The sequence below is a fragment of the Echinops telfairi genome, unplaced genomic scaffold (genome assembly GCF_000313985.2).
Source record: "Echinops telfairi isolate 266 unplaced genomic scaffold, ASM31398v2 ScPeMD7_45;HRSCAF=164, whole genome shotgun sequence".
Classification (NCBI taxonomy): Eukaryota; Metazoa; Chordata; class Mammalia; order Afrosoricida; family Tenrecidae; genus Echinops; species Echinops telfairi.
Window position 1 is genome coordinate 413,521 of NW_022103943.1, and position 13,899 is coordinate 427,419.

The 13,899-nt window shown below is 39.7% G+C and overlaps 1 protein-coding gene across 1 annotated transcript in view; it reads right to left on the reverse strand.

Moving 5' to 3' along the window:
* Nucleotides 1-10,924, reverse strand: part of ALAS2 (5'-aminolevulinate synthase 2) — a 46,673-nt gene extending 35,749 nt beyond the window's left edge. Inside the window, exons 1-3 of the mRNA XM_045290643.1 lie at nucleotides 10,903-10,924; nucleotides 5,678-5,873; nucleotides 4,658-4,765 (exon numbers count right to left, since the gene is read on the reverse strand). Coding sequence (XP_045146578.1) covers nucleotides 4,658-4,765; nucleotides 5,678-5,858 — 289 coding nt within the window. The 5' untranslated portion in view covers nucleotides 5,859-5,873; nucleotides 10,903-10,924. The remainder of the gene's footprint in view (nucleotides 1-4,657; nucleotides 4,766-5,677; nucleotides 5,874-10,902) is intronic.
* Between the last annotated feature and the right edge of the window lie 2,975 nt (nucleotides 10,925-13,899).

Genomic DNA, 13,899 nt, shown 5'->3' on the forward strand with positions numbered 1-13,899 from the left:
GCTTCAACTCGATGCACCAAGATGTGTCTACAACATACCAGCATGTACCAGGGAACCAATAGAGAGGTCTGTGGGGCTGGCCCCTATCTTAACTATATGGACACCCCTCTCCCCCTCCTCAAAGAATTCACTTCAGAGGACAGCACTGGGGCTACAATTTGTGGAGAGGGCGTGTCTTATTAGAACACACAGGAGAAAAGAAAAGGGATGGGAGGGGGAAGGGAGGACATCCTGGCCCACCAAGCCCCGAGGATGATATTCCTGCTCAGAGCAGACAACACACAGAGGGTACCATAGGGCCAGCCCCATCATGAGACACAAAGTCCCTCACTAAACGATAATTCTGCAAGCCAATACTGGAGACACAGTGTGGGAATTGTGTACAATCTGAACCCATCACCCTGGGGCGAAACATTAAGGGCATGCAACAGAGCATCAAGGAGAGCAAAGTGATGAAATCCGTCGGGAATAACAAAAATAGACTGGAGATAGTGAGGCACCCTATCATACTCAACTGGAAAACACTGACAAAGGCCAACAAACAGATGTTGCACTATTTATAAGACTTTCCATTTTTGCCAGTGGCTTCTTTGTTGTTGTTGTTGCTGCTGTTATTGTTTTGTTAGTCTTGACTTCCTTTGTTGTTTTATTTGGCTTTGCTGGAGGTTTTGTGCTTATTAATGTATCTGCATGTCTATATAGATAAGATAGGCGGGATAAATTATTTGCTGATGAAAAGAATGGAATCAATGGTTCTGGGGTGATACGGGAGAAGGGGAAATGGGAAAAACGAGGGAGGTGGTGAACAAACCCCTGGACAAGGGAACAACAAGTGAACTAAAATCAATGGGCATGCTAGTCAGGAGTGAGGAATTACTGAACCCGAATGAAGGCCGCACATGATAGTGGGACAAGAGGACAAGAGGAAAGTAAAAGGAAATACAGGAAAGAACCAGGAGTCAAAGTACATTTATAGAGGTCTAAATACAGGCATGTACATATGTAAATATGCATAACGAGAGGGAAATAGAACTATGTACTCATATATATGTTAAGAATTAAGGTTGAAGATAGGGATTTGGCCACAACTCAAGTACTCCCTCACCACAAGATCACTTTGTTCTAACAATCCAACATTCTGTGATGCTCACCTACCTGACATGATCGCTGAAGACAAAATGGGTGCATAAGTAAATGTGGTGAAGAAAGCTGATGATGCCCACTATCAAAAGATCTAGCCAGAGTTATGAAGGCTTGAAGATAAACAAATGACCATCTAAATGAGAAGCAACAAAGCCCACATGGAAGAAGCACACCAGCCTGTGTGATTGATGGGATCAGTTATCAGGCATCTAAGACTCAGAACAAAATCATACCCAAGGTAAATGGTGAGGCGGATGAAGTGGAGACCCAATGCCCATCTGTAGACAATTGGACATCTCCCTACAGAGGGATCACAGGGAAGAAATGAACTTGTCAGGGTGCAGTATAGCACCGATGAAATACACACCTTTCCTCTAGTTCTTTGGTGCTTCCTTCCCCCCCACTGTCATGACCTCAAGTCTACCTTACAAATAAGATTAGACCATAACATGTACACTGCTACAGGCAAGAGCCCGCAACACATGGAATCCAGGATAGATAAAGCCCTCGGGGCCAACAATGAGAGTAGAGATACCAGGAGATTAGGGGAGGGTGGGGGGAGGAAGGGAAATTGATCCCAAGGATCAACCTATAACCCCATCTCAGGGGGATGAACAATGGAAAAGTGAGTGAAGGGCGGCAGAATATGATATAAAATATGAAAATAATCATCTATAACTTATCAAGGTTTCATAAGGGAGGGTGAGCGTGGGAGGAGGGGGAAGAAAGTGGGAGCTGATATCAGGGACTCAAGTGGGAAGAGAATGCTTTGAAAATGATGATGGCAGCATATGTGCAAATGTGCTTGACACACTGAATGAATGTATAGATTGTGATAAGAGATGAAAGAATCCCCAAATAAAAGTATTTAAATAAATAAACAAATAATTTTAATAAAAAATAAATCTATTACATAGCCACAGTAATCAAAATTGAAGTTATGGTACAACTACAGATATATAGACCGATGGAACAGAATGGAGAACCTAGAAGTTAAGCCATGCACAAAAACAATTAGTTTTTGATAATGTGTGGGAATACATTAAATGTGGAAGAGAAAGTCTCTTCAACAAATTATGCTGGCAAAATTGTATCTCCAATTGCATAATAATAAATTGGAATTCGCACCTCAAATTTTAAAATGAACTCAAGATGGATTAAAGACCTAAATAGAAACTCTAGAACTATAAAGATCACTAATTTAAAAATAAGGACAAATTCAAGGGCCCTAATACAAGGTATAAAACCACTACCAAACATCATGTAAAACACTCACACAACTGAAGACGAAATAAAAGACTTGGACATCCTAAACATACAACGTTTATGTGTAGCAAACGAACTCATGATAAAAGTAAAAGGAGAACCACCAAATGGTTTTTAAAAAGCCAAAAACGCGTTAGCAATGATACAATGGATAAAAAGCTAATTTTTACAATTTATAGAAAACTGAAATAAGAAAAAGAAAAACAATTTAATTTTTTAAATGGGCAAAAGACATAAATAGACAAGTCACCAAAGATGACATCCAAGCGACAAACAAATGACTCCTTATCATGAGCAGTTTGAGAAATGCAAATTAAGACAAAGTGACACTACCTCACACTGGTATTGATAACAAAGTTCAAAAATTAAAAAATAATAGATGCTGGAGAGGATGTGGTGAGAATGGGACCCTCATTTATTTCTAGTGGGGGTTGCAAAACCGTATAGCCATTGTGGAAACCAGTATGGCACTTTCTCAAACAAATGAAAATAGAAATTCCATAGGACTCAGAATCCCTCTACTTGGTATATATCCTAAAGAAAAAAAAAGCAAAACATAAACGGATGCATGCATACCCATATTTATTGCAGCACTATTAACAATATCTAAAAGCTGGAAACAACCAAAATGTTGGTGGGTGGAGAACTGAATACATAAAATTTGGTATATTCATACAATGGAATCATACAATGCACCCCTAAAGAATAATGATCAAATACCTTATAACATGGATGAATTTGGAAGATGTTATGCTGGGCAAAGTTAGTCAATCCCATAAAGATAAATAATGCTTAAGATCCCTATTATAAAAGAATAAAATGGCTTTCCCACCAAAAGAAGCAGACCATGATGGTTAAGGAGAAGCCAGGGGTAAGGGCACAAGAGGGAGGGAGGAAGAGAATAGATAGATAGATAGATAGATAGATAGATAGATAGATAGATAGATAGATAGATAGATAAATAGATAAACAAACAAACAAATAAATATTATTATGAATAAAGTTACATAGATATATAGATAACCGAAGAATAACAAAGAAAAATGTATATGCACAAATATACTTGAATAGCCACAAAGGTGGCTAGGAAATGAACTAAAGTATAGGGGAAAGAATATACCAAGGACTTCTCGGTAATCAAATTATAATAATAAAATAAATATATTATTTAATGTCACAAGGACACCCCTCCCAAGGAATACTATGATAGGTAATTTATATTGCTTATCCAATTTACTCAGCATATCGTTAAAACAATAAGGGATATTGAATGTATACAACATTTACTTTATGCCAAATACTGGATTAAACACTTTATATGAATCAGCCATTTAGTATTTAATTATTTAATTTGTTTATTAAGTTCTTTTAAATACTTTTGGAAGTTCATTAGAACTTTCTGTGATGAGTGTTTTTTTTCCTTTGATGTTGTTCAATATGTTAGACACTGGCCACATGTGCCTAATGAGCACTTGAAATGTAGTTAAGATTTAAACTTAAAATTTTTTTTATTTGAAATTAAATTTAAATAGCAACATGTGGCTGTTGGCTACTGTATTGGAAGTATAGTCTTAATTTATATAAAGCGAAAAACCTTTTTCAGACAGAAGAAATCTTATGCAAATTGAGCCTCTCTCCATCTCCCTGAGTGGAGACTCCTATAATTTCAGGCATTTTTCCTTCTAACTAGGACTTTCCCTTTGGGTGATTTAACTAGGGCAGCCATTCTGGGTCCTGCAATTGAGAGGTATACACAGGGCAGGGCACCTTGCTATGCCTTTATGAACACCATTAAAATACAAGTTTGCTATATTTGTCCCTAAAGATATCCCAAAAGAGTTTACAAAAGATGTTAGCAATGTAGTTATCTTTTAAGTGTGATTATCTTGGATGGTCTGTGCCAGTTGACCTTCTAAAGAATGTATTTGCTCCCAAAGATTTCTTATTTATGATAACCCAGGTTGTCTTTTTAAATATGGGAACACAACCTCATGAGATCCATTTAGCTCTGTGTGTGTGTGTGTGTGTGTGTGTGCACATGAGCATGTGTGCATGCATTTTGCAGAGTGAAAATGGTTTTCATTTCAATGCACAATCTAAGTCATGTTTTACTATGATTCTCCTGGAAAATAGTTCCTGTCATAGGATATGTACTCACTACCTTTGGATTAGCAAAGCACAGAACTGTGATGAAGTTGTTTCAAGCACTAGCAATAGAGGTTATTATGAAGTGAGACTTGATGCCAACCTTTCTTGAAAGCCCTCACATCCTCCTGGATTTCCGGGGCTGCCTTCTGCACAAATTTGCTCTTCCCTTCCTGGAGTTCCGCCAGCATGAAGGGGCAGTGGGCATTAGCTGAAAATGGAGTGTATAGGAAAAGGTAACAGAGCAAGTGGGGATTAATTTCCAGCCATAAGTTCAGTTCAACACTTATTGAAACCTACTCTTTGCCAAAGTCCTATCTCAACTCTTAGACTGATGGGAATGACTCATACTGCAGATACATTTTAATAAGCTGTGATAGTTAGGTTTATTGTGCCCACCTGGCCAACAGGAACATGTGGGATTAATCAGGTCATGGTTTGATTGGAGGGCAAAAAGATAAATGTCTCTGCAAGGTCCACCCCCCTCTCACTTGCTCTCTGGTGATCTGAGCAGCATGCTGCTGCTTTAGCTAGTTCTCTGCCTCAACCTATGAGCTACACTACCTGTTGGCCAAGCCAACCCATGGATCTTGTCTCTAGAGCTTGATGCTCCTTCGAGACCCGCTTCATCAAAATGCTGGTGCATACATCGTTTGAACTCCAGGCTGGTGGATCCTGTTGCTTTGCATTGCTTGAGTTTGATATCCCATCCAGGCCTTCTTTGCTAAGCTCCTGTGCTACCCACCCTGCTGTTTGCTGCCTGTGGGCAGACTCTGCCCGCCTTGCCTGAGGGAGGACTTCGCTGTCTGCTTCCTTGACTTGGACCTGACAACCCACATAAGTTGAAGCACTTCCAGTATATGAACTGTTCCATGAAAGTGAGTTAAACTGAGCTCTCTGTACTGCTGTGTGGACTAATTAGCTGTTATATTCTTTCTCTCTCTCTCTCTCTCTCTCTCTCTCTCTCTCTCTCTCTATATATATATATATATATATATATATATATATATATATCCTGGTTTTTGTCCTAATTCATCCTGCCTTAACACTTTTCAAGAGATCACTCCTAATTTTCCTAAGACCTAGAAAGTCTTCACTTTGCCAGTAACCTCCTTTTTTTTACCTCCTCCAGCCTTGGTGGCCTCAAGGTGGATTGTAGAACAGGTTATTCCTTGATTCGCCAAGATGGGACAGCGTCCAACAACAAACAAGAACTGGTGAGTCTTTACCAACTTTCCCAGGAGACTTGTGGAGCCCCGAGAAAGCACTGGGCAGCACTGGAGCAACAGGGCCACTGTAACCATCTTGAACCCGAAGTCCTGCAGTAGAATAGGTGAAACAAATGAAGTTCTATTACGAGGGCCTGACTAAAGTCAAGGGTAATTCCTGTGCTGGCTTCTTTGTCCTTAGCATCACATCCAATACTTACTGCCATTCCCAGGGCAAGAGCTTTCCCCTCATAGGTAAAATGGGTCAATAGGTCATCAAACCCCAAAACGAAACCCATTGACTCATACTAACCCTATATGTGGTTTCTAAGGCTGTAAAACTTCTTGGGAGCTGATAGCCTCATCTTTCTCCTGCAGAACAGCTGGAGATTTGAAATCCACCAATTGACTTCTGTTAACCGTCCAATACTTACCTGATAGCACCTCCAGGGCTCCTAATAGAGTATCAGAAAGGAGAACTAGAAACTGAGCATTAATCAGAGAAATGTAGGAAGGAATCAATTAAAGACATGGAGGAAGAATCCCAATTAGAGGTTAGGAAGCCTAGATTCTAACTCGGGCTCTGCCATGTGAAAATAAGGATCATTGCAGTGTGCTTTTGTGTAGCAGAATGAGAGTTTACAACCTACCAACTTCTTGGACAATGCTTAAGGTCAATAATCTAATAATACTGGCCTGCTAATACAAAACAGATGCTATTGATCAGAGTGCCTAAAGTTCAACCTAGAGCATTTCCTTATCAAGCCCAATGAGAAGAGGGAGAAGCACCTGGAGGATATAGGTACTACTTTATAGAGATTCAGAAATAAGGTTCCAGATCTTGTGCACCCAGAATGGTATATTCATATTGCTCTCTGTGGATTTTCTCCTGGCTTTTAAAAAAAGCCACACAGAGAGCTCTATGAGTCAGTGAAAGAAGCAAGAGGCAAAGGTTGAGAGAGGAGAGTAAGGGGGAATAGAGGTTATAGGAAACTGAGAGGCATATAGTAGGTATTCAGTAAGTAATTGTTGAATATGATAATAAATTAATGAATAAACAGTAATTCAAATGGAGGAACGGGAAAAGGAGCAGAAGAAGAAACAGAGGAAAAGAAAAAGAAGAGAAATTGGGGAACATCAAGGTAGGACAAAGCTGTGGTGGAAGAATAGAAAGTGAAGTTGAGAAGCAGGGCAAAGCCAGAGGGGGAAAAGGGAGGGATAAAGAAGAGAATAGACAGGAGAGGAGGAATGAGTCAGAATGGCAAAGGACAAGAGTATAACAAGAAACACAGGGGAAAGTCTGAGATAAGAGAAAGAGAGATGGAATGGCACAGAGAGAAGTGGTTCTGTCAGAGAAATAGATGAGAGGAAACAAGTAGAGATAAAGGAAGGGATAGTAGCGATAAAGGAAGGGATGAAGGGATATAGCTGGAGAGAGATGTAAAGAAAGACATAGGTAAAAGGGAGATGATGATAGGAGTCCAAGAAGAAAAAGAATGTTTGGAAACTCTGGTAGCATTTGTGAAACTGCTTGACACGATTGGATGATGGAATGATATGATATTATTAACTCCCAATTAATAATAAATTTAAATATTTTTTAAAAAGAAAGAGAAGGAAGGCTATCCAGTAAGCAGAGGGACAATGATAAAGTGAGACAGCCAAAAAAGAGAACTATTTTAAGAAAGAAACCAACAGAGGGAAAGTGAGAGATAAGGAGAGGCAGAGGCAGACACAAAAAGGGCAGGAGAAAAGATCAAGGCACATAGAAGGATAGACAACAACTCTGAAAATAGAAGAGAGAGACAGAATAAGGATACAAAAAGAGGAGACAAGAATTGAGAGGAGTAGAGTTAAAGAGTTACAGTCAGGCACAAATATAAAGAAAAATGCTGCAGATACTGGGGATGGACCAACAAAGAAGAGTTAAGGAAAGAGAAACACTACCCTATTAAAGGAGATGACATCACAGAGGGGTCTCAGGGAGGAGATGAGCCAGTCAGGGTGTGATGTAGCAACGATGAAAAATACAACTTCCCTCTAGTTCCTAAATGCTTCTTCGCCGCCCCCACTATCATAATATGAATTCTACCTTGCAAGTCTGGCTAGACCAGAGGATGTACACTGGTACAGATAGGAACTGAAAATACAGGGAATCCAGGGTGGATGATCCCTTCAGGACTAGTGGTGTGAGTGGCGATACTGGGAGGGTAGAGTGAGAGTGGGTTGGAAAGAGGGAACCGATTACAAGGAAATATATGTGACCTCCTCCCTGGGGGACAGACAACAGAAAAGTGGGTGAAGGGAGATGTCGGACAGGGCAAAATATGACAAAATATTAATTTATAAATTATCAAGGGCTCATGAGGGAGGGAGAGCGGGGAGGGAGGGAGGAGAAAAATGAGGACCTAATGCTGGGGGCTTAAGTGGAGAGGAAATGTTTTGAGAATGATGAGGGCAATGAATGTACAAATGCGCTTTACACAATTGATGTATGTATGGATTGTGATGAGTTGTATGAGCCCCTAATAAAATGATTTTTTAAAAAAGGGAGGTGACAGAGAGACTTCAGTATAGGGTGAAGAGAGTAGGGGGGGAATGGCATGAATAAAGGATAAAGACAGAAATGGGACAAGGGCAAGTTGGGAGTGGGGTCTGTGGAGGAGAATGGAAATGACCAAGAAGAGCTTGTAGCCAGGACCTCCTTCACCTCTTATAAAACACAACCTTTCCTAATTTCAGTCCCTTTCCCTACTTCACAAAGTGATCCTTTCCTCTGATTTCATCCTAGAGTATCCTACACACATTCTCACAGGCTATCACAAAAGTTTGAATTGGTATGTAGCCAGGGCTTATGACCACTGAAACTGTGAAAGCAGAATTGTTGAAAGGATTAATTTTTTTTAATTTTTAATCATTTTATTAGAGGCTCATACAACTCTTATCACAATCCATACATACATCAATTGTGCAAAGCACATTTGTACATTCATTGCCCTCATCATTCTCAAAATATTTGCTCTCCACTAAAGCCCCTGGCATCAGGTCCTCATTTTTCCCCTCCCTCATGAACCCTTGATAATTTATAAATTATTATTTTGTCATATCTTGCCCTGTCCGACGTCTCCCTTCGCCCACTTTTCTTTTGTCTCCTCCCTGGGGGATGGACGCAGAAAGGATTAAATTAAATAACTCATTTCAACGTTCAGAATAGTGCCTAGTACTATCTTGGTACTATAATTTTCAATGACTGTTAGCTTGTTGTATTCCAATTCCTGTTCCACAACTCCTTTGTAGGGTGTTTGCAGGTTGCAGTTTCATCTGTCAAAAAAGAGGTAATAATGCTTATGTCCCATGGTAAGTGATTAATTACATCCAATGTCCTCCTTATATCTGAAGTTATGAGTTTCCCTTCTCCTAACTGTCTGAAAAGGCTAACGCACTCAGGGTTGAGCCTGCATACCATAGATAAAGTTCCCAGGGCTTATCATCATTGAAGTCTGACCACTCCCAAAACTAAGAGCAGGGTGTAGGAGAGAAGAGCCCCTTCCTGGAATCCGGTCTGAGCATCTGGTGGGGCTTGACCTCAGCTGCTGGCATGGGGGAGGTGCAGATGGCCCTGGCACAGAGATAAGCAGTTTCTAAGCTCATGCAAACTTCTTTTTTCATCATAAATACTGACAATAACAATGGCAAAATAATTGGGGTTCCTTGTGGGGGAAAAAAACCACTAATATCAGAGGCAAAATTCATGATGAGTATCTGCATCTACTCCAATGTATAAAATTGGAACAAGTTTATTAATCTCTAATGGGTTTTTGACCATGATATTCTCAGGGCCATGGGAAAATATAGACAACTTCTTGGACCTTACTGAATTCTCATTTAAATGCCAGTTCAAATTTCTGTTCTGAGAAACCTTCCTTTGATTTTCTCCTCACTCTGCCTTGCCATTTTTATGACCACACATCCTTATAGTCTAGTGACCTGGGATATGTTTCCACTCCATCTTAGTACTTACCATAAGACTGAAATTAGTAAAATTAAACTAAGAACGCATTTTAGACAAGGCACAAACTCTGGAGCCAGACTAATTGGGTTAAATCTTGTCTCTACTACTCACTAGCTCTGGAACCTTGGAAAACTCACTTCCCTACTCTATATCATAGCATTTGCAAAATGTAGATAATAACAGGGAGGGTCTGTAGCACAGGGATATTGTGAATATTTAGCAAAATAATCAATGTAAAGTGCTTAGTTGAGTGCTTGTCTCAGAGTAAGTACTAACTGTTGACTATTATGCTTATTTCCTCCATTTTTTAATGTAGGGAAAGTGACAATATAGACAAAGGAATATGGAAATCTCATTATAATTTACTGTGTGAACTTGAACTCTGTAGATCCTTCTCTGAACCTACCTTTCCCCAAAGATACTGAAATAGATAATTGCATAGAATGCATATGGTTTGGGTAACTAAACAATCACAGAGCATTCACTGTGCCAGGCTCTGTTGCAACTGCTTCACATATATTAACTCAATCCAGAAAAACAAAATCAAATTCATGGCATCCAGTTGATGCTGATTCAAAGCAAGCCTCTGGAGAGAGTACAACTGCCCCTTTAGGTTACCGAGAATATAAATCTTTTCAGATGTAGAAAGCCTGATCTTTCTCTCATGGCTGTTGCTTCCAAACTGCTGACCTTGCAGTTAGCAGTCCAACGTGTAACCCACCATGCCACCAGCATCCTTAGTTCTCATGATAATTCTGGGATGGGGCACTAATAGCATCTTTATTTTTAAAATGAACAAACTAGGTCACCAAAGCCTTAAGTACCTTGTCCAGTGTCACAGAACAAGTAAATAGCAGAAACAGGATTTGAACCAAGCCAAACTGACTGGTTCCAGAGCCTTCTAACTTAATCACTATGAATCTGCGATTCAAATATTACTACATATTTTCTTGACTGAGGGTCTTACTACAGGCATTTGTCCCCTCTTCTATATCCTAATATTAGTCTCTTTCCAAGACACTTTATTTTGAACTGTGACAAATGACTTTACTAAAAGAAGGGATCACTAACTGAAGTGGAATTTTAGATACTGTTAAACCATTCATTTCATGCATTCATTCATCTCACCTTTTAGCACCATGTGCATCCACTGTGTGGTAATCTTTCTCAAGGGTCTTCTTAAAGCATTGCTTTCTTGTAAAGGATAGTGGAATTTTAGTCCATGTCATAGATTGAAATTATTCCCCCCTCCCCCCACCAAATATGAGCCAACATGATGAGGCTATGATTCTCAAAGGTTTGGTTGTATGTAATGTGGCCGTTATGGGCTGATGTAATCATCACCCGTTATGTGATCATTTAATCAATTGTAAGGTGATTAGGATGGAATGTGACACCCTTACTCAGGTTATAGTCCTAATTTGATGTAAGGGGGGATAGGGTATCTTGAGGTGTGCCAAGCATCACCTTTGGGACCAGGGTCCCTGTGCAGAGAATTTCCTACACGTAGGACACAATTGATGCCAAAGCACAAGGAGACCTCCAAAGGATTTGGAACCCACAGTTGAAAGGAAACAATGACCTTCATCAAGAGACAACAGAGAGTGAGAGCTTTCCCCTAGAGCTGGTGCCCTGAATTTGGACGTCTAGCCTCCTAAACTGTGAGAGAATAAATACCTGTTTGTTAAAACCATCCACTTGTTATATTTCTATTAAAGCATCACTAGATAACTAAGACACGTTTAAAATCCTCTCATGTCAGCAGCCAATTTGAAGTCCCAGAGCCAGAAAGGTCAACCTTCTTTCACTATAGAAACAGAAGCTATTCACTGCACCATTCTTTGTTCCTTTCCTCCCCATGTGACTTGCTTTGCAAGCATCAGTTAGGTCTGGAGGGAAAGTGGTTACTTCTCAGAAAATTGGAGCATCAGGCCTTACTTCCCTCCCTACCACACTCTCCCCCACAACTAAGGAATCGTAAAGAATTTTCGTTATCTGGAATACGTGAATACAAAATTCTTAGAAACAGAAACATTTAGAAGAAAACATCAAAATTAGCAGGGGTTGATAAAATCATAGCCCCAATCCCTCTTTTTTTCCTGAGGGTGTGTGGTTCGCTGGGGTCCCACAGTGAATGAGGATGAGAAGGCAAATCTTTCAGTGATACCGGCTTTCTCTTTCACAATGTTCCCTTAGTTTTGCTAATCTTTGTATGTTCATGATTTTTTTCCTGTAGCAAATTAATTAGTGCCACCACCCCATAACCCCTCATCTTTCCCTCCCCAATTCTGGTCCCTTAGATTTGAATCCTTTGGGCTGTGTAACCAGCCAAGAAGAGAGGGAGCATAAAAATAAGAAGAGATAAAGTAATGTAGGGAAAATATCAAGGCATCTTTTTGGATGGCAGAGAAGGAGACAGAGATAAAAAGTATGGTAAATTGTGAGATAAAAATTGAAGAAAGAAACATAAATGAGAGAGAAAGATTGAGATACAGAAAACATTTGGGGGTGGGGGTGGGGTGGGGAATAAGAGAAAGCCAATGTCAGAGATGAAGTGAAGTGAGTGATTTTGAACACTAGAAAATGAGCGGGGGTGGGGGTGGGGGGTGGTGGTGGAACAAAACAAAAACAAAGGAAAACTGAAAACAGGGAGAGACAGAAAGTGCTATTAGAGGAGAGAAAACTATGACAAAGTGACAGATTCCAAAATACTGATTCAGAGACTGCTGGGTCTAGTCAGACCAGAGAGCTATTATGTGTATATAGCTTTGACATGGCAGCAAACAGAGAGGGAACAGGTTGAAAGCAGCTCTTACCTGTTGCCCTGCACTGAGGACGAACGAATGACAGATGGGTGCTGTGGGTCAAAACTGAGCATTTATCCCTTCCCATCTGGCTCAGTTCCACCCACCCCGCCTTTCCCTGGCCTGGCCCTGCATTGGCCCAAAAGGTGTCTCAGGCCCCTGTAAAAGATAAAACCAAAGAAGTCTCTTCTGCTGGCCCCACCCCCTCCCCCCATTCCCTGCTCCACTCAACCAACACAGGCTTCCCTCTTTTATCTTTTTTTTTCTTTTCTTTTCTTTATCTAGGCTAGTAGAATGAACTCACTGGTCTTTGGAAATGAACATCCATTTATATAGATAAAGCACTTTGCACAAGCTCATCTCTCTGACTCTTGGGTTTCCTCAGTTATAAGACAGCACTAAAACACAGCGTGGTAATTGTAAGCTCTAAAGTTCAGTTTTCATAATGACTAAAATCTGGGGTTATTATATGTAGCATCATGTACAGGAAATACTTAGCGTTGTATCTGGTCCAAAGGAATAACAGCTAGTGTTGACTGAACACTTAGTATGCACCAGATCCTTTGTTATGTACTTGGCCCAAGTACTTAACTTTATAAAGATTTAGCACAGTCACAAAAAGACATCAAGAGATAGGTGCTGTTATCCTCATGTTTCAGATGAAGAAACAGAGGCTTGAAGAGTTGAGCTAACTTAACCCAACGAATCTACTTCTTTCTCAGAATATAGAGTTGAAAATTTAAAATTCCTTTCTTCTCTTTTCTATTACTCATATCTTTTAAATTATATTCTCCTTTTCCTATTTTCTTTCCCTTCCTTTCTCAATCCCAGGGCAGCAAGACTCTCATAATCAGGCAATTTCATCTGTGGAGCACATTATCATCCTTAATATATTTAATCTGTGGAGCACAGAAAAATTATTTCATCTGTGGAGCACATATATAATCACATATTAATCTGACATTTTGTTTTCCCCCATTTGATCACATGCTATATACCAAAAATAGTTCAACATAAGCTTATGTTGTTTAGTGGAGTTATGATATTTCAGTTTTCATTGTACCATGATTAATTTAACCATTCCCATATTGTAGGTATTTAGGCTATTTCCAGGGATTTTTCTTTCCTCCATCATAAATAATTTTGTAATAAATATCTTTGGGCATATATAAGAGTATATTTTTTATAGAGTAGACTCATACAAAAAAGAATTCCTGCATTAAAAGGTATATAGACATTTAAATATTTTATACTGTTAGTTCTACCACTTGTCTGTCAGTTTGTCATACTGCGTGGCTTGTGTGTTCCTGTGATGAGGGAA